The sequence below is a fragment of the Rhipicephalus sanguineus genome, chromosome 5 (genome assembly GCF_013339695.2).
Source record: "Rhipicephalus sanguineus isolate Rsan-2018 chromosome 5, BIME_Rsan_1.4, whole genome shotgun sequence".
Lineage (NCBI taxonomy): Eukaryota > Metazoa > Arthropoda > Arachnida > Ixodida > Ixodidae > Rhipicephalus > Rhipicephalus sanguineus.
This window is the reverse complement of record NC_051180.1, coordinates 186,005,603-186,031,266: the sequence shown is the minus strand read 5'-3', so window position 1 is coordinate 186,031,266 and position 25,664 is coordinate 186,005,603. Positions and strand designations below refer to the sequence as shown.

Sequence of the window (25,664 nt, the reverse complement as noted above, 5' to 3'; positions counted from 1 at the left end):
GTTCTATATCACTATTATCGTCATGTTTATGCGTCATCGCATAATTACATTTTATTGCCAGTCTCTAAGTCAATTGTAATTTGTATATTTAACAACTGGGCATTATTACCGATGAAGCTATGACTGTTTCAGTCATATTTCTTCGTAATAATTTTTTGGGCAGAGTTGCTTGTTGCTGCACAAGTAAGAGCATTTCTGCTTCTAGTAATAACCACTTTCTACACTGCATACTAGTTCGCTACGAGGATAGAAAAGTCAAAGAAGTAAGCTGTTAGGCTGCAGTGTCCTTTCTCGCACAACAGGCAGTATAACTTGAGAAGTAAGTGCGCATGCACGAGAGCTGTCACTCACCTGGAGCAAGCAGCACGTAGGCCGAGTAGAGCGCCAGTTCCGTTTCCGTGAGCTTCATCTCGGCTATGCTCCGCACAAAGTTGAAGGCATTATTTACAAGCTTGATCTCTTGGGTTTCTGCGCACAAGGAAAACGTCACTGCTTGAAGTGTCATGCTTTCACTTGAACGAATGCCTTTATTTTAAAAAAATGACAGTTTTACTGCAAGGGCGAAGACATGAATGTGACAGCAACAAGTCTGAATGTTATAGAAAGTAAGCTAGCGGCTCTTTTGAATCCGATCTCACGTAACCCTACAAAACGCCGTCATAAGGAAATATGGCCGCTCCAGTGAGTGAAGCAGTTTTCGTGCTGTTCGTTGTCTCCACATGATTGATTAATTGACCGATTAATTAAAACTTAATTACACCCAGAAGAGGGAAACCGATCCGGAAGTCGGTTATGCTACTTAGAGGAGATCGCAGTAAGCAGTGAGAGCACAGCACACATACAAGCCATCTACTGACGTCTGTAGAGATAGCGCATGTGCTAGCTCTCGCAGCTGTGCTTCTATGATCAAAGTTTCACTCTAAAAACTGGAACTCCTGCAGTGAGAGTTATAGAGCTGTGTTACTCCCACAGATCTCATTGTACTCTCTCTCAGGGAGGCGCTTTACTCTCTTTTGCCAGGACGAGTGAAAAGGCCTTTCACTCCTCCTGGCGAAAGAGAGTTAAGTGCCTGTTTCACTCCCGCATCCCACGAGAGAGTAAAAGGTTGTTTTACTCTCTTGCCATATAAGAGCTTGTTTCAGAGCTTGTTTTAGTCTTGCAAATCTCCAAATATAAGGAGCTGTAAAGGAAATTTCGTGCAGTCTAATATCTTTGGCAGTAGCTCAATCGATGAAGTGACGGCGATACATTCCTCGTCAACTTATCGTGACGAAAACCGCTGACATGCACAAAGAATCTGCGATCATAAATGTACGCGATTATACTCACACGTACGCACACTCTGAGTCAGGTCCTAGTTATAAACTGACTAGAGGCGGCACGCCGCAGCGTACGCAATAAAGTGCTGTGGACAGAAAGCACGAGAAAAAAAAAGGGGGGGGGGACTCTTACGTTTCGCCTTTGAAACGCAACAGCGATATTCGTACACATGCGCACGCACGCACGCACGCACGCACGCACACACACACACACACACACACACACAAACACGCGCGCGCGCGCGCGCACGCATACACACACACACTATCGCCTTCTCAATCGCTAGCTTGCCTTCGCTTCTCGATGGAGACGAATGCACAGTGCCGCGAGGAAAGCCAAAGTGCATACGCCCTCTCTCTTTGCATCTACCTCGGCTTTTTGCTCCCGAACAACCAACGCTGCTCTTTCGCTCAGAACAAATGACGCCGACGCCGACGCCGCCGACACCGGAATTTCTGCGAGACGAGCTCTTTCTCTCGCGTCAAAAAACAAGTCACAGTTTCGCCGCAAGGGCGAAGCAATGGATGCGATAGCAAGAAACTAATGCTATACGAAGTGAGGCTCGCCAATGGATGCTCTCAGTTTGAACAGCGCTCCTGTCGCAAAGGCGGCCGAAGCAGCGAAGGAAACTAGCGTGCTTCAAGTGTCGAGTTGCGACACTTGATAGTTCGCGCTCATCTTCTGTTTGTTCGTTTAGCGGCGTCCCTTGAGCTCGAATGACTTTCGTACGCTCCGTAACATGAGCGCGGACATGACGGTGAAAGCGTGAAACATCCCTCTTCCCCTCACCACGAGAAAACCGCTCGAGCAGACAGCGGAAGGGCAAGGTTCTCCCTGCGCAAATATAAGAAGAAGCGAGCGAGCTCACCGACGACTTTTAAATGCGCCCGCCGCGCTCCTAGCGCCATCTCGCTGGTAATGAAGACACGCTTATAAGCGCCTGCCGTCTCTGAGTCCGTCCAGCGGTAAAGGGTGTGTATATAACGCTCGCCGTTAGCTACGTGGAGGGTCTGCGTTTCGTGGCGTAGTGGTTAGCGCCACTCGCTGCGGAGCAAGAGGTCCCTGGTTCGATTCCGCGCTTCGGAAGCATTTTTCAGAATTATTTTTCTTTGGGGCTTTTGTATACATATACTTACTTATACATATACGGTGCATGACGGCGGCGACGGCGACGGCAAAATTCAGCCGAGACTGTCCATATAATTGCTATCGCAATAAAAAGATATATATAAACGCGACTTCCTTCAAGCGGCCGCTAAACGGTAGGGCTGTTACATAAGCCACCGAGAAACACGACAACGCAACTTCACGACGCATGCGCGAGCGAGGGAAGAAAAATAAAACACACACACACGCACACCAGGAGAGGAGAAGCGTGCGTGCTAAAGTCGAAGTCTCGCCGTCCCCCGTCGCTGCCTTCGCCATTTTCTCCCGTTGCCCGGTCATTGAAGTTTCCGAATTGCTCAGCTGTGTCGGCTGTGCGTGCCCGTGTCCTGTGTGCGCGCGACTGTGATCTCAACGCTGGACGTGAACGGCATTTAGCGACGGCAGTGCAACATCCCGTACTGTGAGCGTGTTCGTGGTGGTTTCATGATGATTTGGAGACTCAAGCGTGCCTGCACCTTCGTGTATGCGTGTTCGGCCAGCACCTGGTTAGGCACAGTCGGAAATGCGAACGGTAAGTGGTGCTTCTGTGTTCTCAGTTTCGCGTCGCTCACGTGCGTAGTGCTGCACAGTGTGTCGCGTGGAAAGTACAATAAAAAGCAGAATGGAAAAGCATTACGCGCACATACGTGTGATGCCTGATGCGCGTTTAAAAAGCTTTTGTGAAGGCACACGCTTCGCACGGCCAGTCTATCGAAGAGCGGGTACGCCTCAATGAAGACAATTTGTGCTATACAATTTCTTTGCTTGCCATAAAACGTGAATGCGGCAGCGTGCTTTCAGAAAATATAAAAAAGCGAGAGCCCGCGGCTATCACTCCGTCATGTGTGCATTAAGGCTGACTTTTGTTTTCATTTGATTCAGTTGTAGTTGTCACCCTCGGTTGTACGATGGTTGCGGTGCTCGGCTGCCGACCCGAAAGTCGCGGCTTCGATCTCGGCCGCGGCGGTAGCATTTCGGTGGAGGCGAAACGCTAAACGCCTGTGTACTCTGCGATGTCAGTGCACGTTAAAGAAAAATTACACCGTTTCCCGCTAAAGGGGACCATGAGGCGATGCGAAGCCGGAGCACTTGCACGATCGCGTTCCGTTGGCGTTCGTTGGGCATGCTACCGACCTCGCGTCGTGGAACGCGAAGAGGAACGCTACGCGCGTCTCGTCTTCCTTCTAGCCTGGTCGTTAATTCTCACAGGGCGAGCGGGGAACGCAGTCGGCTGGCGTGCGAGAGGGGGGCAGCGTAGGAGAGGAGAGAGAGGGGGAGGGGACGCGCATGCACTGATGCTGATCGCGGCGTTGCGCAGGAGAGAATTTCGGCAGTCGAGCCCGCGTTTCAGAGGAAGAGTGGAAAGGGGGAGGGGAGAGGGAAAGTGGAGAGGGGGAAATGGGGAGAAGGGAAGTGGAGAGGGGAAGTGTAGAGTGGGAGGGGAGAGTGTATGCGCATGCGTAGTAAGGGTGGTCACGCCACACACCACCACCACCACCACCACCACCGGATTGAACTCCGCCATAAGATACTTCGCATCTAAAACAGATGGGCGAAACTTCCGGAGCCCTTCGTTGCGCTTTTCACTTTTTTAGAAAAACGCCTATTTTCATAATTAATTTTCGCTAAAACACCCCCCTCCATGAGAATTTCGCTCCCCCCTTCCCCTGTGGCTACGGGCGTGGCGTACGCTATCCCAAAACTCCCTAGATATTAGTAAGTGGGAATACCTTTCGATAACAATTTTGCATTGCGCACTTTAATTGTTCGTCTCTAGGACAAAAAAAGAAACAGCATACCATAGAGTAATTACGTCATTAGGTTGGACTAGAGCGAATAAATTATGCTGCAGAGATATGATTATGGCCATATTATATGAAAGTTGTCTGCTAAGTGACAGTGTTTATGGTGAAGCACGTGCATTTTACGATATTGTCACTTAATTAGTGAAAATTTTGTGACATAATTAGTGACATCTTGAACTTTCCTGGATTTCATGTGAATATTCTCATCGAGTTGAAGATGTGTGAGCTGTGCCAGGCTTATTCAGTCACATCATGCAAGTCAGCTCAATGCAATACTGATGGCAGAGGGACAATCATTAAAAAAATGTGACTCTCATAAGACTATTACGAAGCTTCGATGCAAGGCTAAGCAGCCATTAAACATTATCACAGTTAAGAAAAAACTAATGTTCAGCAAGAACAGAACTCCTTTCGTCATTTCTTATGGTTTACTTCTGTAAGTCACATGTAAGCTTCCTACCTTCATGCCTCTTGATGAATGTAAATATTGTGTTTAGTGCAGCACCAGAAGCAGTAGACAATGGCACGCAGATCACCAGATGACTCTATCGCAAATTCTCAAAGGATGTGCTGTTGTGTACCTACTCCGTGCTGTATCATGCTTTGTTTCAAGCTCTTTCATTAGCATGATACACGGCAAACAACTTAATTTATCAGAAACTGAAATGCTGTGTTTTTGACGAAATGGTAGGTGTGGAGTGAACTTGAAACCGCAAGTATTTGCTTTCTAGTCTCGCACAGGCAGTGAAATTTGTGGTTGGCTGTAGTTGTAGGTTATGTTGGCTGTAGGTTGGCTGTAGGTTATGAATGTTTGTGCAGTTGGCAGCACTACACTACTGAAATTCATGTGTATATTTGTAAATGCTGCAAGACCTGAAATGAAGGAAGGAAAGAAAGAAATAGATGGGAAGACAGGCAGGTTAGCCAGTTCTTAACTGGCTGGCCATGCTGTGCAAAGGAAGAGGCTACGAGGAATAAAGGATAATGCAAAAGAAACTTTACAGAAAAAGAACAAAACAGGAAAGAAGAGTATGATGCCTCGTAAAATCTGTCTTTAAGCTCAGTTTTGCGTAAGAAGCACAGCAGCACTTTCAATGCTAACATCAAACGGGAGCAGCAATGAAAAAGCTCTGGAATCTGTTTTCCCTGAGATAAAAAAAACGCTTTATCTACAGTGCCAGTTTTGTATTATGTACTGAATTAGTTCTTGGTGTTCGAGTGCATTAGGATAATAAATTTAAAGTTAAAAGATTGTTTCATGCATGGACGTCCAACTGAATTTATGCCGGTTATCTGAATTAGGTATTGGTGTGCTTTACAGCTGTTTAGTGCAGCATGAAATAGTGAGTCGCGGCAAAAAATCTTTACTTTTTTTTTCTTTGCAGGTGGTGCTTAAGATGGCACATGCAACACTATGCAGCTGTGGACATCAGCAGCTTGATAAGAACTCTTGAAGCTCATCTGGATGCTTCACAGAACCTGGGTTGGTAGCAGCAATCTCGTTAGGAGAGAGTGATTAAATAGAATCCATTTCTGAATTGTGCAATGCATACCTGTGTTTAATGAATCAAGTCATTGATACATTGGAAACATTGAGAGTATCATTATTTTGAGTTTAATTTCATGGTAGCTCTTATCTCAGTCATCCGATAAGTATGCAGAATCTGCACGTGCACTCTGTCACGCCTATAACATTATATTGAATTTACAGTGTAGTGCCTCGATAATAGACACCTGTAGCATGATATTGACTGTATTGTGAGGAACTCATAGTGCTCCTGGCGAAATGGTCAGTACTTATATAACGGCAGTGCTAAGAAGACAAGGACAAGAAAGCGCACATCACGAGCACTTACTCACAACTGAAAGTTTTGTTGCTTCAGCAGAAAATATATACCTAAACTTGAACCTCTCCTATTACCCGCCAATTAGCTCGCATTCCCGTTTTGCTTCAAATGGTCAGTATTGTGATGCATTACCTTAACAATGAAGTGGAATGTACATCGATATACATTGAAGCTCATCAGCGCATTGTTATTATGGTGTTTAACTTTATTTTTGTGTTCGGTAGTTGCAAAGCCGTTCACAAATTTGCGACACAAATGTCAGTCCTGTTGTGAGTCATAACAGGACTAACATAGGATGGGCTGCATGCGCCTTGTGATTTAAGTTATCACTGTTAGGAAAATTTTTACATTCATTTCCACTTGATAGTTATATTAATTGCTTGTCTAGTTTGTGTTGGCTAGGGGAGATTTAAGGTAATAGCAAGCAGTAAGCAGCATAGAAAATTTTCAGTGTGCACGCATTACATAGTTGGCAGAAGCAGGATGGTGCAGTGCTTACAGACTGGTGCTATGTGCACCGCTGGTTTAGTCCGAAGCGCTGTGAGAAAGACATCTAGATGCTGCTTTGGCATAAACAGAGTTTTATATTTAAATGTAAATTAAAAAAATCGAGGCTGTCCACTGTGGCATGCCTCATAAGTACTATATCTCTCTATTTTGTCCCGTCTAGCCTAGGATTTTAGATAATTTATTTGGGAGAACTTGCACTACATTTTGAGGATAAATGAATTATTTTTGTAATAGGAGTTGCCTCCACAAAACAACAAGCAACCCTGCACACTGGCTATTGTACCTTGTTTTTTTGCTAGGTGTATAAAAACATGGCAGCAAAACATGGACAAGAAATTAGCCTCGTCTTTCTGTATTATAATGCTGCGTCTTTCTAGATATTACAAGAATGAAAGTGTGCTGCACACTAATTGCACATCTCACAAGAAAATACTTGGCAGCTTCTTAATTTTGTATGTTTGTGTTTTTTCGGAAAAGTCTGCAGTAAGAGAAGTCTAATGGGTATTTTGTATGGATGCAGAAAACTTACTGGACTTCTTTGCTTGATATCTTTTTCAGGAAGACTGAACACTTTTGGCAAAGCAGCAACAGTTCTGGCCCACCTGTTTGTCTACAAGACGGTCTCTTCTGTGAACACTCCTGTGCCTTACAGTATACTATACTGATGATCTTGTACATCTATCAGTATTTAGGATTGTCAGCACTTGGACTGCTGCACTGTGTTATGCACGGTGCTCAGTTCAAACTTTCCAATAACAGTGTGCATTTGAAAATTTTACATGGCTTGAAAAGATGCTCAATGTAAACTAATTTAATTTACTAAGCATGCTTCTTGACTGTTTTGTAGCCGTTATTTATTCCCTGTTCAATTTTTATTCAACCTCATGGCATGTCCAATCCTTGGCTCTAATGTCCCAAGCCACCGCCAGTATTGATGGGCAATTTTTAATTCAAAGCATGTTATTGCCTAACTCCGAGGTAACTTTCCTGTCACGGTATTCTGATTCATTTTCAATGCGGTACTTCTGCATGAGCCATAAATTGAGCTGTTGAAGGTGACGAGGAACCAATTTTCCGGTCGCATTTGATGGCACTAGCTGGCATGTAAATATTGTAACCATTGGTCTACTACTTATGCATAATAATACGGGTGAATAGGGTTGCGAAATAATGCCATGTTCCCAAGCTTAACTTTACAAATGTACATTATTTCTTAAAAGTATGTCAATAAAGGCGATTGTGTTTACAAACCTTAGCAGGTAGACCTATGGTGGACACCACAGGTCTTTATAGAAAAAATTGAACTGCACAATCATGTGTAACGTGTTTTCATGCCTGAGGGCAAACTAATGCAATATATAAGAAAAATGGTACACCAACATGCCTAAGTGTTGCAAGCCTTTATTACTTATTGAGTTGCCTTCATGTGTAAGCAGACACCAAGTTCTCTGTGCATCAGGGGCATAGGCAGAAATTTTTTTCGGGGGGGGGGGGGGGGGAGCGTCTTCTTGATTTAAAGTGGGAGCCAGGCAGGCAGATGTGGTCAATTGTCATTTTGGGCTCTGTGTGCCATAGTAAAAAAAAATGTCGAGGGGGGGGTGGGCCGGGAGGCCCGGTGTGCGCCCCTGGCTACGCCACTGCTGTGCATGCCATCTCTTTGGATTGTACTCGCATACTGGCATTGCGAAGTGTATGTATCGTGCTTTGTTATGAATTTTTGAACTATACTTTCATAATATTTTACTGCTATGAATTAGTGCTCAAGTTGCATTGTGTACGTTGTTCCATCTGTTCAATAATGAGCACAGGTTCTGTGGTAGATGAAAATGTATAATTTACATTGACATTGTGGATGCTATTGTTTTGATTCCAATAAAGTACTACAACCAGCATTTATTGTATCATTTGAAGTTTTAAGAATTTGTAATGCATTCAAACAAAAAAGTCCTTGTACATGTAAAAGAAATTGTTCAGGCTCTGACATATAGGTCGTGGTTCTCAGCCACGGATGTTTTGGAGACCCCTTGTGGACTGGTGGAAGTGATGAGGGACCCCTTGGAGTGAGGGGTAGGGGGGGGGGGGGGGCTTATAAATTAGCACAACATGCAGCGTGAAATAGGTGCCTTGCGTTTCTCCGTGCCAAAGAATGGTCAAACTAAAGTGCCACGCCAATTAAATCTCAACAGCTTGTCACTAAGTTGTGCGATCGGCCGCCACATTTCAGCTGTTTCTCGCTACACTTTCTCTTCAAATATGCAAGCCTGGAAAAGTACATGTGGTAGAAAATTGCAGTAAAAGCTTTACAGCCATCTCATGCAAAGCATAAGTCAGCTCCGCCGCAATGCATAACCGTTGTGCGGTGAAACAAAAAAAAAACCAGAGGAGGCCGCTGACATTGGACATATTGTTTCTGCAAAAAAGGCGTATTTTGTTTTTTGTTTGAAGATGCGTTTCGCGGACCTCCATAAATAACTTCCCTGACCCCCCCCCCCCCTTGAGAACCATCGTATGCTACAGATAACGCTTGTGTTCTACCAGATGAACCGATAATTCTTGCAAAACATCGTGCAAATAAGCGACAGGCAGTAAACGGAAACAGATAAACTGTGATCGAACATGAATGGGTTGATCATTTATCAATGGTCGCATAATTTGTATAGTAGATTTGGACATCAACTACAGGTACACGAGGTAGTAGGAGTGCACATGGCACCCACTTTTTTCAGTTTTTATGTATCTGCTGGGCTCGTGTTCGTGCTTTGTGTAATCCTGAATCACGAAAAAGTCAAGTTGTGTCCTGCCGTGACAAAAATATCCTACCAATTAAAATGAAACCTCATTTTCTGAAGAACAGCTGTTTCACTGAGGCATAAAATAATGCCATTTTTTTTTAAATAGGTACTGCACAATCTCTTCAGGAGTAGTCCCAACTACACGCGGACGTTCGCAATACAGAAGCGCCACAGTATTATCTTTTCTATTTTAAGGGAGACATGTCACTCGCGAATTAATGGATATCGTGCTTAACCTTGGTGGACGCCTTCGACATACATTTTAATGGCGGCGTGATACGGAGGAGTAAAGGTTATTTAGTAAAGGGTGGCTAGTCTCCGAGTATAAAAGCAAATAAATACTGACTATGACTAATTCAGAAGCACTGTATGACGTGCTTCAGCGCGCGTAAGTGCTCATCACGCAAATATTCGTCTAACTGCTCAGAGGTGCCGCTGGCCCTGCGTGCAGCTCGCAATAACACCTACACGCGCAATAAATGCACATGCTTGTGTAGGTGCACGCTAAAATGCCCTTGGAACTCTGACATCGACGTATGTAACAAAAATATGCGACAGATGATGGTCTTCGAACAGCTGAGAACGCACTGCAGACACTTGCAGCTCGCGGCAAAAATAACCAAAACTGCTCTAACAGCACACGCATGTAGAATACACATACGTGAGTTTCGCTACCTAAAGGTACTTGTCGCGCCGGTATCAGCAAATTTTTGGGCGAGCGAGACATCCACGATATATGGTGAACACACAAAAAACACACGTTTACCATTTCTCTTGCGGCACGACAAACGACGAACGGAAGTCGGAGCTGAAGGTGCTAATGGTGGCCTTCGTGAGTTCATGGCGCCGCGCTAACTATTTACTAACCTAATCCACGCGCAAACACACGCCGGTGATGCAAAAAAAGAAATACGCAGCAAGCTCCGCCCTCTCGTTGCAAACCACTTTGTAAATATATAAGGCCGTGAAAAGTCAGCAAAGCATGCGGTGGCTCTGTGGTGTAGTGGTTAGAGTGTCTGCTTTCGGTGCTTGTGGTCATGAGTTCGATTCCTGTGTCGTGTGCGATTTGCCCTAGAGATAAGGATTACAGAAATTCTTCCGTGAAACGCTGTTTCAGTGCCAAAACTTTTTTTTTTTCGCAGATAGCGTGTGCCGTAGCTGCCGCCACGTCAAGTTGCGCCAGCTATGGAGGGTAAAAACAACAAACACATAATGTATGACCTCCGAGATTCCGGGATTGTCACTCGCTAAGGCTACATCATTGATTATTTGAGTATGGCTCTCGAAAACCGTGCCAAATCGACACGAATACCTTGCTGTCGAAGCTTAAGGACGTGAACCTAAAGCAAATAAAAGCATCAGTTCGGAGATAACGAGCGACAGAGCGCACGACGGCCACTTGATAGATTCGAGGTGGACGGCAATCGCTTTCGGCGGCGCGGCCATGTTTACCGGGCGTGCGTATGCGCAGTTCACGCCCGGTATTCTGGTACACGCAAAGCAATTTGCGTATAGCGGTGTGCCGGACAGACTAAAATCCTCTAATCTATGCGTTTTGCTTGCGAGCGCTCTACGTGTTTTGGTTGCGTGAATGTGTGCGCGTATGAATGTGCCATTTTCTGTGCTCGATTAATTTTATTTCGAAGCTGCTTCAAGGTGATAGCTTTACTCCCTCGGAGGAGTGCTTTCACTCTATCGCAGACGGAGTACTGTACTCCATGATGAGGCGTTGAATCACTCCCTGTCTAGAGGGAGTTGTTTCACCCCGGAAAAGGGAGTACCCAGCGGGACAAGCCAAAACTCTCACAAAGGGCGTCGGGGGACTCCCTTTCTTCTAAGAGTGTTGCAGTTGCTGCTCGAGTGATGCAGCGCCCTCCCCAACCTCCTTCCCTTGACGAAAGGCTGGTGGGGGGTGCTTCCTCTCTGCTTGACAAGCCATCAACGGCACGCCTCGCACGCGGGATAATGTTATCATATGCGCCCTTCATGCGACGGAGATGGCCCACTCGTTTCATCTCTGCTTCAGCCATGTTCGTCCCAAGCGTTCGCGCGCTTTGACTAGTGCATAGAACATACCATGCGCAGGGCAATAATATCGATTTGGACTTCGTACCGAACATGAAAGCGACGGCAAAAAGCCACCAAGAGTGTCCATACAATTGCTGTCACACTTAAACAATGCCTCACACTAAACAATGCGATTTTGCACAGGGACCTTCATCTTGAAAAGCGTGCTAAGTTAACGCAGACAGAGGACGAATATGCTCAATGTCTATTGACCTGTGTTTTATTCGTCCTGTATCTGTGTTAACTTATCGCACTTTTCAAGATGAATGAAAACCAACTAGCCTACCTTATAGCTCTCCTCACAGGGACCTTCAAGAGTTGAGGGACCCGCCACCAGAGAAGTGGTGTTACGCAATAGTAACTTGTGCATTGACTAACCACTTCTACGGAAGTGCCCAAGGTTGAGCAAGCTTTATGAAAGAGGATACTATCGTTGCGCCTGCTGCAGTGGCAACTCATGGGGTTTTCTGAGATTTAAATCCAGGCCTTTCTACAACCAGTCACTCTATCGTCTCATCTGACGAGCGGGAGAGCAGGTGATCAGCCACTCGTATGGCAGCATGAATCCAGCACCTAGACAACTTTCTTCATTTTGGCGCTTTCTCAGACCTTATCCTTCCCTTGACCAGCGCACACAGCTGAGACAAGCAGCTGTGAACACGACATCCACCCCATGTATTCAGCCTTAAGATTCGGCAATACACATATTGCATAAGAGCAGTCCGTTTTCATTGCTGCTTCTCATGGATGGCGTTTGTCCTCTTTTGCTTCTTTAATGGCGTACCCCACACGGCAATTAGTAGCCTGGCTGGAAAACCAAAGTGGATCAGACACTTGCATGCTGAAGCTGTGCTCCATCTTATGCCTACAAGATTTTCCTAACGAAAATCTAAGGCAAAAAAAGCAATAGCTCAACTTACAAGCCTAATGTCAAAATAATTGCTAGGTACCAGTCTTTTCTTGGACCGTCGGCGAAATTCGTAGTAAACATGATCGGCCTTATAAAAAACAAAGTAAGATTTAAACACTCCAAAAGCATCATTAGTTGTTTATTCGTGGGGAAACGATAATGAACGTGAGCAATGGTTGATACAATCCAAGATGCTGCTAGTAAAAAAAAAAGCAGTCGAAAAGTTATACGGTATGTTCGAATATATCACTCAAATAACTCATCAAGGTATGTATCTGCAGACATCGATACCAGGTTGTGCCACAAGCACGGCTTGCATTTCGAAGTCTAACTTATCTACAAACATTTCGCACAAGATTGGGGCCACACAAGAGCTGATGCATGTGCCCTTCTTTTGCACGATTGTCTGGTCATCAAACACAGGTAGCACATAAGGAGCTCTAAAAAGATGTCTACAATGATGGAAGCATACTTGAAAGGACACAGCCCAATGAGAGTCCTCTCAAATAGTTAAGAACAACTTGTCATGAGGAAGAGAATGAAATAATGCTAAGTCAATAGATATGCGATTGTCATACCCTGGCATGCCTAAAGACAGCTCTTGCACAAGCGTGTTCCAACACTTCAGCTTCAAGCAGCGTCAAATGCTTAGGTGTCGCTGCAGGTAGGAAGTTATTTTATGCTGCTAACAGTCGTGACTATAGCATAAAGGGAACCCGTTGCTTAGTGTGTCTGCCGAAAACAATACTTCGAGAACATCGCTAATGCCAAATTTCGCCATTTCATAGAGGCTCTCCAGCTTCACGTCAAATTCAGGGCAGTAGCCCCGAATTTCACCTTGAAATTCCGGGCTGTTGAACTGCTTCCAGAAGTCAACGCAACCCAGGTGGGATCCATGTGACTGGACCAAAACAAGTGTCATCCCATGTGTACACGGCGTATCGTACGGGATCAGGAAGGTTACAATGTGTGCAGGAGTACCTGTCGCATTTTCGGCACCTAACAAGTTAGGCCGAATCTGCAGACTTGTAAATAGGGAAGGACCCAAAAAGGCCCTCCGCAGCACAAAACACATGCATCAGTTTGTGAAGTGTACTGAGGGTGTCATGTACGAGGTTCTGTTGTCCTGCAGAAAAACGTACATCGGCCAGACTGGTCGATGCCTCAATACGCGTCTCCGAGAACACGAGCACAATTTTCGCCAGAAGCAGAGGAGCAATTTGGCCCTTCACTGTGTAGCTTGTGGGTGCTCACCAGACTTTCGCGCATGTAGTGTTTTGAGCAGGCATCGTCAAGAAAGCGTGCGTCTGATTGAGGAAGCATTCGCCATCCACAAAAAAGGTTCTTCATGTGTCAGCCTGGCTTCTATATCACTAAGAAAAAGGGAAATCACATAACTACAAGGCGATTTTTAGGCTTGCGATTAGAACGATTTTAATCACGACTAAAAAGATGCTTACATCATTGTTTAGATTTGATTGTGTGGTGTTGCGCATGCGGGGCAGGCTGTTTTTCTTTCTATACGTTGCCTTGGTGCAATAAAGAAAAAAGTCACAGTTTCGCCGCAACGGCGAAGCAATGAATGCGATAGCAACAAATTGGAATCTAACACGAAGACCGGAAAGCAGCACCAAATTGCCAGCGCGTCGCTCGAGCCCAAAGGACGCACGAAAAGAACGCACACAGGACGAGCGCGAACTATCATGCGTCACAGCTCGATACTTGAAGCGCACTGCTAAAACATAAAGCAGGACGCACAAAACGAACGAACAGGTGCACACAGGACAAGCGCGAACTAAATGTCGCAGTTGTTACTTATTTCTGTTTGAACAGCGCGCTCCTTTCGCAAACGCGGCCGCTGCAGCGAGCGAAAGACCTTCGTTGCTCTCCTCGCGCCATCTCGCTGGCAATGAAGAAACGCTGATAAGCGCCTGCCGTCTCTGAGTCCGGCCAGCGGTAAAGGGTGTGTATATAACGCTCGCCGTTAGCTCCCTAGAGGATCGGCGTTTCGTGGCGTAGTGGCTAGCACCAAGGGCTGCGGAGCGAGAGGTCCCTGGTTCGATTCCGGGCTTCGGAAGCATTTTATAAATTATTTTAGGGGCGAAGCTCCTCCTAGTCTAACCTTGTCACGTCTCCGTTTTCCGGCGTTAACCACCTTTGCAAACTGCCCATTACTTCGTCTTTGTAAGCATCCCACTACGATCCATCACCGATCCATTACTTCACCAGCCATAAAGCCGTTATAACGAAGGGGGAACGGAAGCTACGTCTAGCTACCACTTACGATAAATATAATTTCTTGTATAAATATATACAGTGTTTGTCACGTCTTTGATGATGTACTGGGCTATCACTTTGATTACTGCTGGGCGAAACCACTGAAGATTTCACGGTGTAACCATGATTGCTTCAGGAGCTTCGCCCAAGCTCTTCATCATTCACCCGTGGATATGCTGTGAATATTTTTCTTTGGCACTTTCATGTATATATACATACTCATACATATACGGTGAATGACGGCGACGAAGACGGACAAAAACCAGCAGAGACTGTCCATATAATTGCTATCCGAATAAAAACATTGTTAGTCAGTGCTCATGTTGCCGTTCATTCTCTCTTCGTCCTTGTGCTGTCATTCACTTCAAACACTCTCATTCAATAGAAACTTAAAATGAGAAATACCGTAAGAAAGTCAATTTTGTAAAAGAGGAGTGGATCCTGTGCAATGACCATCACGAAATATGATCAACAACGCACACCCATTCAGCAGAATCAAGGAAAGCAAATTCCATGCCGATAAAGTTAGCAATGGAACACTGACGCACTCTGCACCAAGCACTGTACATAAAAGCTTCCGAAAGCACCTAGGAAGTGGCATCATGGCTCTATTTGAACATAATAGTCTGTTTTAGCAAGGCACTTGCACTGTTTGCTCAATGAGTGCTGTGTTGATCACATGTCGTGATGGTCACTGCGCATGATCCACTCGTCTTTTACATCAACAAGAAAGTTGATGTTGTAAAATCCATCTTTTTTTTTAAGGTTTCTATAGAATTAGACTACTCTGTTGATAACGTGTCATTATTATTTGTGTGTTTTGTGTTCATTGCGCACGATCTTCTCTGTAAAAGGGGTGCGATGAACTAAAATGTAGTCTGTTGAGAGCAGCGCTGTGTCCTATGGTCTTTCTTGTGTCACCCTGTTACGCTAAAAAAACGGCAGGAAGTGGAAGATGCAAGCTTGCGATGACAAAATCCGTAAACAGGGGGTGGGTGCTCGAGCCGACGTTTCGACAAGTGGACTTGTCTTCTTCAAGGCTGGAACTGATTTCCTTAGCTATCGTGTGTATATGCCTCGTGCCCTCTCCACCACAAGGGAGAAGGTGAGGGCAATTGCCAGACTGGGGGTGGGGGAGGGAGAGGCCGCCGTGACGAACTGGGTGAGTCATAAGGAAGGCGAAAAAAAAAGGAACAAAAAGCGGGGGGGGGGGGGCATAGGTTTCGCTGAATGATTGTCAGTGGATTCACATGGTATTTTAACAGTAGTAGGTTGGAAATTCCTAGAAGAAAGGCTTAACTCTTATTAGTTTTTAACGCGATAGCGTTAAAGAGCTCGTATCACAGGAATTCCGCCGTCGGTGTCGGCGCCGTTGGTTGTGAGCGAAAAATCATCATCTCGTCCGTGACCGAAAAATGAAAAAGCTGCAAATAAAATAAATAATAAAAATGTTGGGTCCTAGTGAAAATCGAACCCAGGCCGTCTGCGTGGCAAGCAGGTGTTCTACCACGCAGCCACGCCTCTGCTTGGAGCTTCACTGAAAGTAACTTTCATGCTTCCCAAAAATACGCGTCCTGTGTACAGGTGTCACAGTACGAGATGTAATATCGCAGTAATATTGCGTGGTACAAGCGTACATTGCCATCGGGCGTCACACCATGTCAAGACAGCCACCCAACAAAAGGCACACACATTACTGCGCGTATTCCCGTAAGGCCACGTAGTGGGTGCATCGCAACTTCGAAAAAGTTTCTGGTTTAAAGCGTGATACCCATTACATAAATCACACACCTTAGCGCGCGCATTCTCTAAACACTCGTAGTGTTCGAAGTGCGCACTAGGGGCAGGATATCGCTATTGCGTTCAACTCTTAAAGGCGAAGCTTAAGCGGCCCCTAATTTTGTTGTGTATGTACCATACCGAATAGATTCAAGAGCCCCCTTAGAAACGTTAATACCTGCTGGCTGGAGTGTATTGACCTTGTGAATAAGGTATGACTGTATATTTTCTGTCTCTTGGGGACCGGAAGTTTGATTGAAGTATGTAAAGTTTGAGATCTTCGAAGTTGTGACCTGCTACATTAAAATGCTGTGCCACTGCTTTGGGTAACTTCTTCGCCGTGTCCGCGGGATGCCTGTTTAATCTAACATTAACAGGTTGTCCCGTTTCGCCAATGTGCCGTTTTTGACAATATGAACATTTGATCATGTAGATAACGTTTGAACTAGTGCAGGTAAAACTAGATTTTATATGATGGACGTAATATCAGCATTGCATCAGCAATCAGCATTGATGGCATTAGGCCACAGGCCACTCAGTTAATTGCAAATGATTTCTGCTGAATCCCACAAGGTAGCGGAATGGCTATGAAACGGATAATTGACAAACACCCTTTTGTAGCACAAAGACCCTTATTGTAGCACAAAGACACAAAGACACAAGGAAATCCCTGGCGTATCATAGCCTGAGTTGCTCTTGCGCCAAAAAACCCGACTTAACTAACGAACTAACAAGGAAATCCATATAGTGCTTGTCAGTTATCCCTTTTATTACCACTCAGTTAAATAAACTTTTTGAGCCTGTCGCCAACAGGACCATCGCAGAAGAGCATCTTAAAAGCATTCAAAATTTTTCTTCGAAATAGTGACATTCTTGGTCCTTACTAACACATTTATTATCTTTGTTTTCATGTAACAGTGCATATTTATGTGACTGTTGTGTTGGAAGGTTTTGTTATCTATGTTACATTTTAACATCACCATGTATATGCATATATGCCTTTGTTGAATACGTTGTCTTGACTATGTCTTTATGTGGTAATATAGAAACTTGCGCAAGTTGGTACATCTTCATCATACGTAAAGTGCAGTGCGCACGGCAAACGATGGACAAAAGAGAAGAGGCAAACAGAACTAGCGCTGTACTCTCAAGTGAAATTTTATTAGAAAGGAAACAATATAAATATCTAGAATTATCACAACCATGCTGGCAAAAAACAACACCGCAAACAAAATAAATAAAAATACAGAAAAGAACTGGACAACTCGCACATTCGATACCATCATATTTTACAAGTGTTAGCTGATTCGCTTCTCCTCTGTCTGCTTGTTCTGTACATTGTCGTGACTGTCGTGATGTGTTACAGGCACTGTGTCGTCAAAGCTAGTCCCATTGGCTTCTTCTCTTTCGTCCGTCGTTTCCCGTGTGCGCTGCACTTTACACTTTATGTGGTATTTCATATGTAGATGATGTATGTGCCACCTGCTGACTTCAGAACTTCATATAAGGGGACATTATTCTTTGTATTCTCGAGACATCATATTGGAGTGTCATGGTGTTATTCAAGTTGTATATTTTATGTAATATGTATTTGTTATGTTCTGGTGTTACAGAGAGAACGCTGTTTTATATGTATATCTTGGACCCTATATCTTCTATGTTTGACACCTCTAAGAACTAAGTAGCCGGCGCCTTATTTGAGCACCAATATCTCCTTATATGATGTCAATAAAAAAAAGGCGAGGTCGCCCATGACTGAGTACAGCTTTGTCACAGTGCCTACCTTTCTAAATTTAGAGTGAATAACAAGATTACCTGGGGCACAGCAATGACATGAAAACATTCAAATGCCTAAAAGTAGCATTTTGACCTCCAAAATTCCTGAAAAAAATATTTCTTCCCTTTTTTTTCAAACTACCGTAATATTCCAAGCAAGCGCCCAACTCCCTTTTTCAGGGGATTTCAAATATGTGCCAATGACCGTGCAAGCGCCTCCCCCTCCCCTACCGCCATTTTCACTGTTTCAATCACTGTTTTTATTCGCCTGACGAGGGTGAATAACGAGAGTGAATGCATTTGTATTTAATAAAGCATTTCAGTGAAAGCACACGCGGCTCTTCTGCCGCCATCTTGAACTTTGAACCGTGACTGAGCAAGGGAAGGCGTACCTTAGAGTTTCGGGTCTATCGAGCATGCTCATAATATCAAACAGTCCATGAATGCCGCACGGATTCTCGCTCACCCAAATGCGCATGCCGCTTTTCTCCTGGGGTGACTATTATGCCGGAAATAAACTGTTTTCATTGATTGATTGATTGATTGATTGATTGATTGATTGATTGATTGATTGATTGATTGATTGATTGATTGATTGATTGAAGCCGCTCACCTTGCGTGATGAAAGCGTCCATCGGAAGCAGACTGTCATTGTAGAGCACCGACCCCGTTGCCACGTCAAAGTACCTGCTCATCCTCAGTATGCACAACTCAAAACTCCCTGCAACAAAGACAGCAGCGGCTCTCTTAGCCAATCACTCTCTCCTTACGCCGTTTCCTTCTCTTCGATCCCTCCGTAAGAGTTGCACAGTCTCCGACAACGTAACTTGGAGCGGAGAACACCTCAAGCAAAGTAGGCGAGCGGGAAAGCAAAGTACCAACACAGGGTTCCACACAACATTTGTTAGCGAGAAAATATAGAGCCCTTCATTTCAACTAGCGCAGGTGCGATGCGTGTTCAGCATTCACTTGTGGGGTTATAATGGAGCTCATTAAACAAGTAATTCAGCCCCTCAACGTCAGCTTTCTCAGTAACCTAACAATGAATAAATAAGTCAGAATGTCGAAATTAATTAAGGTGACCACATCTAAAGATGTGCAAACGACAGATTTCATAATTTGAAAATTAAGTTTCTTCATACTTTTAATGATTGCGTAAAGGTTTGGTTGCTCTGAATGAATGTTGTGAACCACCCAGATGACACGTTGAACTCGTTAAATGCCGAGCTTGATGAAATTAAAGGTGAAACGGGTTACAGACTGCGCTTTAGAGCACCGATGCACCTCAAGCAGTTCCCACAGAGGCTGTAGAATTGTCACGCAGAAATGTCATCTGGTGTTATCTGTACTAATATGAAGGTAGTCAAACAAGTTAAGAGGCCCAACCACATTGACGGAGAGGAATGAAGGAAGGAAATGAGCACAGCAGAGGGAACACCAACCAATAAAAATGAGGCCAAATGTAGGCTCTATGCAAAAGAGTGGTGTACATGCCAGCAAACAACAACGCAATGCATCTTGGGTGAACATTTCACAACATCATTTCCTGGGTATGAAAAAGTTGTCGCTATCATATGAGGGGATGACAAATGCTCCATTAATTTTAAGATGAGTACCAATTTTAGTGTTCGCAATGCAGCGCAAAAACACAGACGTGTACTGTGCTGGTGTGCACTTTGGAACCTACGACATGGCTTTGTTTATAAAGCTACTGCTGGCTACACGAGTGCTATGTTACCCTGCACATCTGAAGTCTCGCAAAAGAAGTGCACTTATCACACTCATCGCAGCTAGTAGTACGACACAACTTAGTGTGTTTATGTTCTGCACATTATTATCTTGTATACTCCTAGTCTTCACATAATGCAGCAGTTACTACTTGCCAATGAGTAAATTCAGCGCAACGAATATAACGCACCTGCTTTCAGAAGAACAATCTGGTCGTCCTGGGAAAGTTTCATGAAGCCAGGTACCATCTTGGCAAACTCGATTATCTGCTGGATTATCTGTGTAAGCTTCTGTGCACAATCAAGCCACAGCTCCTCGTGTGCCTAGATGACAAGAAGCAACAGTGTGAGTGAGGCAGATCCCGCTCTAGAATGTGAGAAAACATCGGTTAACACCAAATAATGTTATTTAGAAATTATAGCAGTACACAATAAAACCATCTGTTTATACCCATGTTCTATTGTTTAATTTTCGTTCTATTAACGTTCCGATATGAAATTATAACAATGGTAAATGCAAAATTTATTTTATGCACAGGGCTGGCTATCGCTCCTGTAAATTGATTCTTATAGTTTTATATATTTATACTGCAGTAAACGTAACAACTAAGATTAAACATATTAAAGCAGTCGTCTCAGTGCTAAGCACAAAGCATACTGTTGCAGAGGCAGGGAGACATCACCCCCTATTGTAACCGTGCCGTCAGCTAGCTTCCTTCTCCTTAGAACGGCACTGTGAGGTCCGAATGGCATACTGCCACCCGAATGCCTTCCCGTTGTCACCCACCCACATGCACAGCGACCCCCGCACGAGGTGAAACCTGTCCCACCGGATAGTGGCACGACGACCGTTTACGCCGACAAAGCCCAAAGACAGCGCGTTGCTGCATGGGTTGAAAGCCACCTGCGGCATTCCTTGGAACAATCGAAACCAGCGCTGTGGTCGCAGACTCCGAGGTGCGTTCTCACGGCCCGTCTACGCCTGACGCCGAGAATCCCAAGGTCCGAGCAGAAAGGGCATAGAGCGCCGGGGACGAACAATAGATGTGAGAGAGGCGGTGTTCCATCGGGTGATTGGCCAAAGGAAATCTGGGCCGGACATATCAATGGCAGCCAATGGGACATTCAACAGAGGGACTCTGCTGCTCCTCGATTGGACTGTAAATACTGGTTTAATGTGAGAAAGTCTAGAAAACCTGGGGTAAATAGTTCGTAAAGGAGGAGAGGAAGAGACGCATTAAACGTTCTCTAGCCGCACGATGTCGGAGTTTTTTCCTCTAGGTGCCAGCAGGTGAAAGACTTTGTCATGGACTCCCTTGGTGGCAGCCGTCATTTTCTTTTTCGCTACAAATGCGATGATCGGTATGAAACAGGAAGTTAAGTGGCGCAGTCAAACAGGACCTGCATAGCTGAACAGAGGATGACAGCAGGGAGTGACATCGGCTGAGACTGAAGACGACTTATAACTGACTACCGCAACACTGGGCCAACGAAGCAATTGAGGGTAGTCCACCGGATTTCAAGAAGGGAGAGCGCATCGCAAGGCTACTTCAGCTGGGTACCTCGATTTTTTGTCGGGCGCAGGCAGTGACAAAGCATTACAACTTGCCAGACAGAAAGGGACAACTCAGAAATGAATAGGGACGGGGCAGCAAACTTGCAGGTATTGGGAGTCACCAACAGCGGCACGGGGAATCACGGTAGTAGCACGTCACATACGGCGTCGGAACAGCAGCTAGTGCTGCTCCAGCTTCAATTGAAAATTTCTGAAGCAGAAGCAGAGAAGCGCTTGATGCTGGAAAGCCAACGGCTGCGAGCCCGTCATGGGCATTGTCCAGCCAGGGCGCTGACAGTGTACCGCTTGGCGGAAGGTTAAGGGAAGACAAACGGCTAAATTGCTAAATTGTGCAAGTTTGTAAAAGGGTGTACTGGCACCAATGCCGAACCAAGAGACACTCGTGCCATTGTGGTTTGGGGATGTAGAGGCAATGCTAAATTTTTATCACGTTCCGAGCGAGTGGTTGGCCGGGCTTGTTTTGCCACAGTTGAGCGAAAGGGCATGAGGATTGCTGTGCAGGCTGACGATGGAGGAGCGAAAGGGTTATTCTAAGCTTAAGTCAAGCATCTTGGATGGTCTCAGGCTTTCTGCAGTGAAGTACAAGAGGCTGTTCTTGGGGTTGAAAAGGGGAGAAAAGAAGTTCTGCGATCAGTTTGCCATGCGCCTTGAAAACTATTTTGATTATTATGTGCAGAGTTCGGAGGCAGACACGTTAAAAAAACTCAGGTTGTCACAGATCGCTTGAAAGAATGTTTGAGCCCCGAGGCGAGAATGCGTAATCAGCAAGAGGCGTTTTTGTCAACTAGTGCATTGTTTAAACTGACGGAGAGCCTTGAGGTGAGTGAAAGGTGCAGGCCTGCGCAAATAAAGGCGAGTGCCAAAGAAGGGCAAACAACATCTGAAACAGCCGGAGCTGCCCCCGCGGACGTAATGTGGAAAAAGCAACGTTTCGAGTGCAAGGAATTGCCCTAATAAGGGCTCAGGTTCAAGGCAAGGCACTAGGCCAGCAGCACGTCAAGAAAACAGACCAGTGGTCGCGAGAGTAACGGTGTCTGCATTCGAGTCAGGCGTGACAATGATAGGTGGGTTGGGGCAATGTGAGCAGCAGAAGCAACCCGGACTGGCAACTGTAACGCTCAAGAGCTCTGGTCAATCATTAGATTCCATGGTAGACTCAGGGGCTGAAGTGAGTGTGATAAGAAAGTTGGCAATACTTAAATACAATGATACGGGTTCGCAGATAAAGGTGATGGGAGCGTTCAGGCAAAAGTAACGATCGAGTTGGCTTGCATGCCGCTGATAGCTACCGAATAAAGTCCTTACGTGGCGCCCAAGGCGGTTCAGACGGCCGTGTTTTGTGTACTCTCGGATAAGCTACTTCAGGGAACTCACGCTCTGATCATGCCCAACGATTACGCTCAACTTTTCAAGGAAAGGGTTAAAATGGACAGGGTCAACCGTCAAAGAGACTGAAGCAGTAGTAAGCTGTCAGATGAGAAAGCGAGGAGCAACAGGTCACTATGTGCCTCGTGTGAAGAAGATGCGCCTCCATCCAGCAGCATCGCCAACACTCGGCTCGTGTTTCGGATGGCGGCTGTGCCTCTGGACGGTTCTTCTTGCTGCCTTGCCTCTGACAACCGTTACGTCCTTGAACGACCAATAAACCTATTGCAAATCAGTTCTGCGGTAACCCGCAAGGTGGCGGAAGGGTTAAGAAAGGGAAAAAAGTGAAGGGGAAAACTCCTGTCGTCCCTTTCTTGACCAATAAACATCTTCACATTTGGTGGAGGGTGCTGTTCATCCCCGTCGCTACACCCTGGAGCTGCAAAGCCGGACGCTTCCGCCGATCATGACTGAAAACGCAAACCCACCGCGCCTTCGCCCCTGTCCGTCCCCTGCACCGGGACCCCAAGGTCTTCAGCGGTGCAGATGAGACCGACATGTAAGACTGATTTGACCACTACGAGCTGGTGAGCGCACATAGTAAGTGGGATGACCCCGACGAGCTAGGCCACGTCATATTTTATCTGACTGGCGTCGCCGAATCGTGGTACAACAGCCACAAACACAACATCCCCACATACTAAAAAGACAGGGCGTGCAAACACGGACACAAGAAAGAAGTCAGGACACCACAAACGCCGGCTAACAACTGAATAGATGCACAACGGCGGAAAACAAAGAAGGCACGAAAACTTATCTGCTCATGCCCATGCAATAGGCGAACCTATCAATCCGGCACGCGTGGAGGCCTACGCGAAAGATAACTGTTAAGGCATTTGATTTCATCTTTATGCAAGTTAATCGACAGTTGGCTCACGCTTGCGCTACCACTATTCTCGATATGCCATGCCTCAATCATCAGACGCGTTTCTTCATTCCTATGTCGGTACAAAACTGCGCATTCATTGAATTTTGGCGTGCACTTGACAATCTCGACAATGTAACAGTAGATTAGAAGATGAGCCTCCGGTTAGTGATCTTTTATGTTCTAATAATCTCTGGTTAATGCAGCGGCCCGTCTTTCCTACGTAGAAGCGGCCGCAACTTAAAGGAACCTTATACACCACACTTGTACAGCAATCAGTGAGTTTGCTTGTGTGTTTTACGAAACAAATACCGGTTCGCTTCTTGTCTTTTGCTCGCTCATTCTTCCTCTGCACAGCGGCACATATCTTTCCTAGCTTATTGGCAGCTGTGAAAACAACATCAATGCCGTATCTACTTCCTACTTTCTTTCCCTGTGAGATACGCAATGAATGTACGATATACCACGACACGTTTCTTCCTATCACTTTCTCCTACCATGCTCGGACTTAGCATAATCGATTTCTTTAAACGCTCAGCGACAGTGGCCACTGCATCACGGGGATAACCTACATCTAAAAGACGCGTAAGCTGTGCGTTAAAGCTATCACTCATTTTGTGCTCACACGACTTGGTGAGGGCAGACTTAAGGCAAGACATGGCGTCTTTCTTGTGTCCCTGTTTGCACGCCCTGTCTTTTTAGAATGACAGACAGACAGACAGACAGACAGACAGACAGACAGACAGACAGACAGACAGACAGACAGACAGACAGACAGACAGACAGACAGACAGACAGACAGACAGACAGACAGACAGACAGACAGACAGACAGACAGACAGACAGACAGACAGACAGACAGACAGACAGACAGACAGACAGACAGACAGACAGACAGACAGACAGACAGACAGACAGACAGACAGACAGACAGGACCGACAGGACAGACAGACAGACAGCCGACAGACAGACAGACAGACAGACAGACAGACAGACAGACAGGACAGACAGACAGACCAGACAGACAGACAGACAGACAGACAGACAGACAGACAGACAGACAGACAGACAGACAGACAGACAGACAGGACAGACAGACAGACAGACCAGACAGACAGACAGACAGACAGACAGACAGACAGACGACAGACCAGACAGACACGACAGACAGACAGACAGACAGACAGACAGACAGACGACAGACAGGACAGACAGAGACAGACAGACAGACAGACAGACGACAGACAGGACAGACAGACAGACAGACAGCAGACAGACAGACAGACAGACAGGACAGACAGACAGACAGACAGGACAGACAGACAGACGACAGACAGACAGGACAGAAGACAGACAGACAGACAGACAGACAGACAGACAGACAGACAGACAGACAGACAGACAGAAGACAGACACAGACAGACAGACAGACAGACAGACAGACAGACAGACAGACAGACAGACAGACAGACAGACAGACAGACAGACAGACAGACAGACAGACAGACAGACAGACAGACAGACAGACAGACAGACAGACAGACAGACAGACAGACAGACAGACAGACAGACAGACAGACAGACAGACAGACAGACAGACAGACAGACAGACAGACAGACAGACAGACAGACAGACAGACAGACAGACAGACAGACAGACAGACAGACAGACAGACAGACAGACAGACAGACAGACAGACAGACAGACAGACAGACAGACAGACAGACAGACAGACAGACAGACAGACAGACAGACAGACAGACAGACAGACAGACAGACAGACAGACAGACAGACAGACAGACAGACAGACAGACAGACAGACAGACAGACAGACAGACA

At 45.6% G+C, this 25,664-nt stretch overlaps 1 protein-coding gene across 6 annotated transcripts in view; it reads right to left on the bottom strand.

Annotated features, from left to right (window-relative positions):
- Window positions 1-25,664, bottom strand: part of LOC119394514 (probable nuclear hormone receptor HR3) — a 185,974-nt gene that overhangs the window by 5,291 nt on the left and 155,019 nt on the right. For all 6 annotated transcript variants that reach the window (XM_037661834.2, XM_037661835.2, XM_037661836.2 and 3 more), the window contains 3 exons: window positions 20,148-20,280; window positions 18,843-18,950; window positions 352-468 (listed from right to left, as the gene is read on the bottom strand). In XM_037661834.2, the coding sequence (XP_037517762.1) occupies window positions 352-468; window positions 18,843-18,950; window positions 20,148-20,280 (358 nt within the window). The remainder of the gene's footprint in view (window positions 1-351; window positions 469-18,842; window positions 18,951-20,147; window positions 20,281-25,664) is intronic.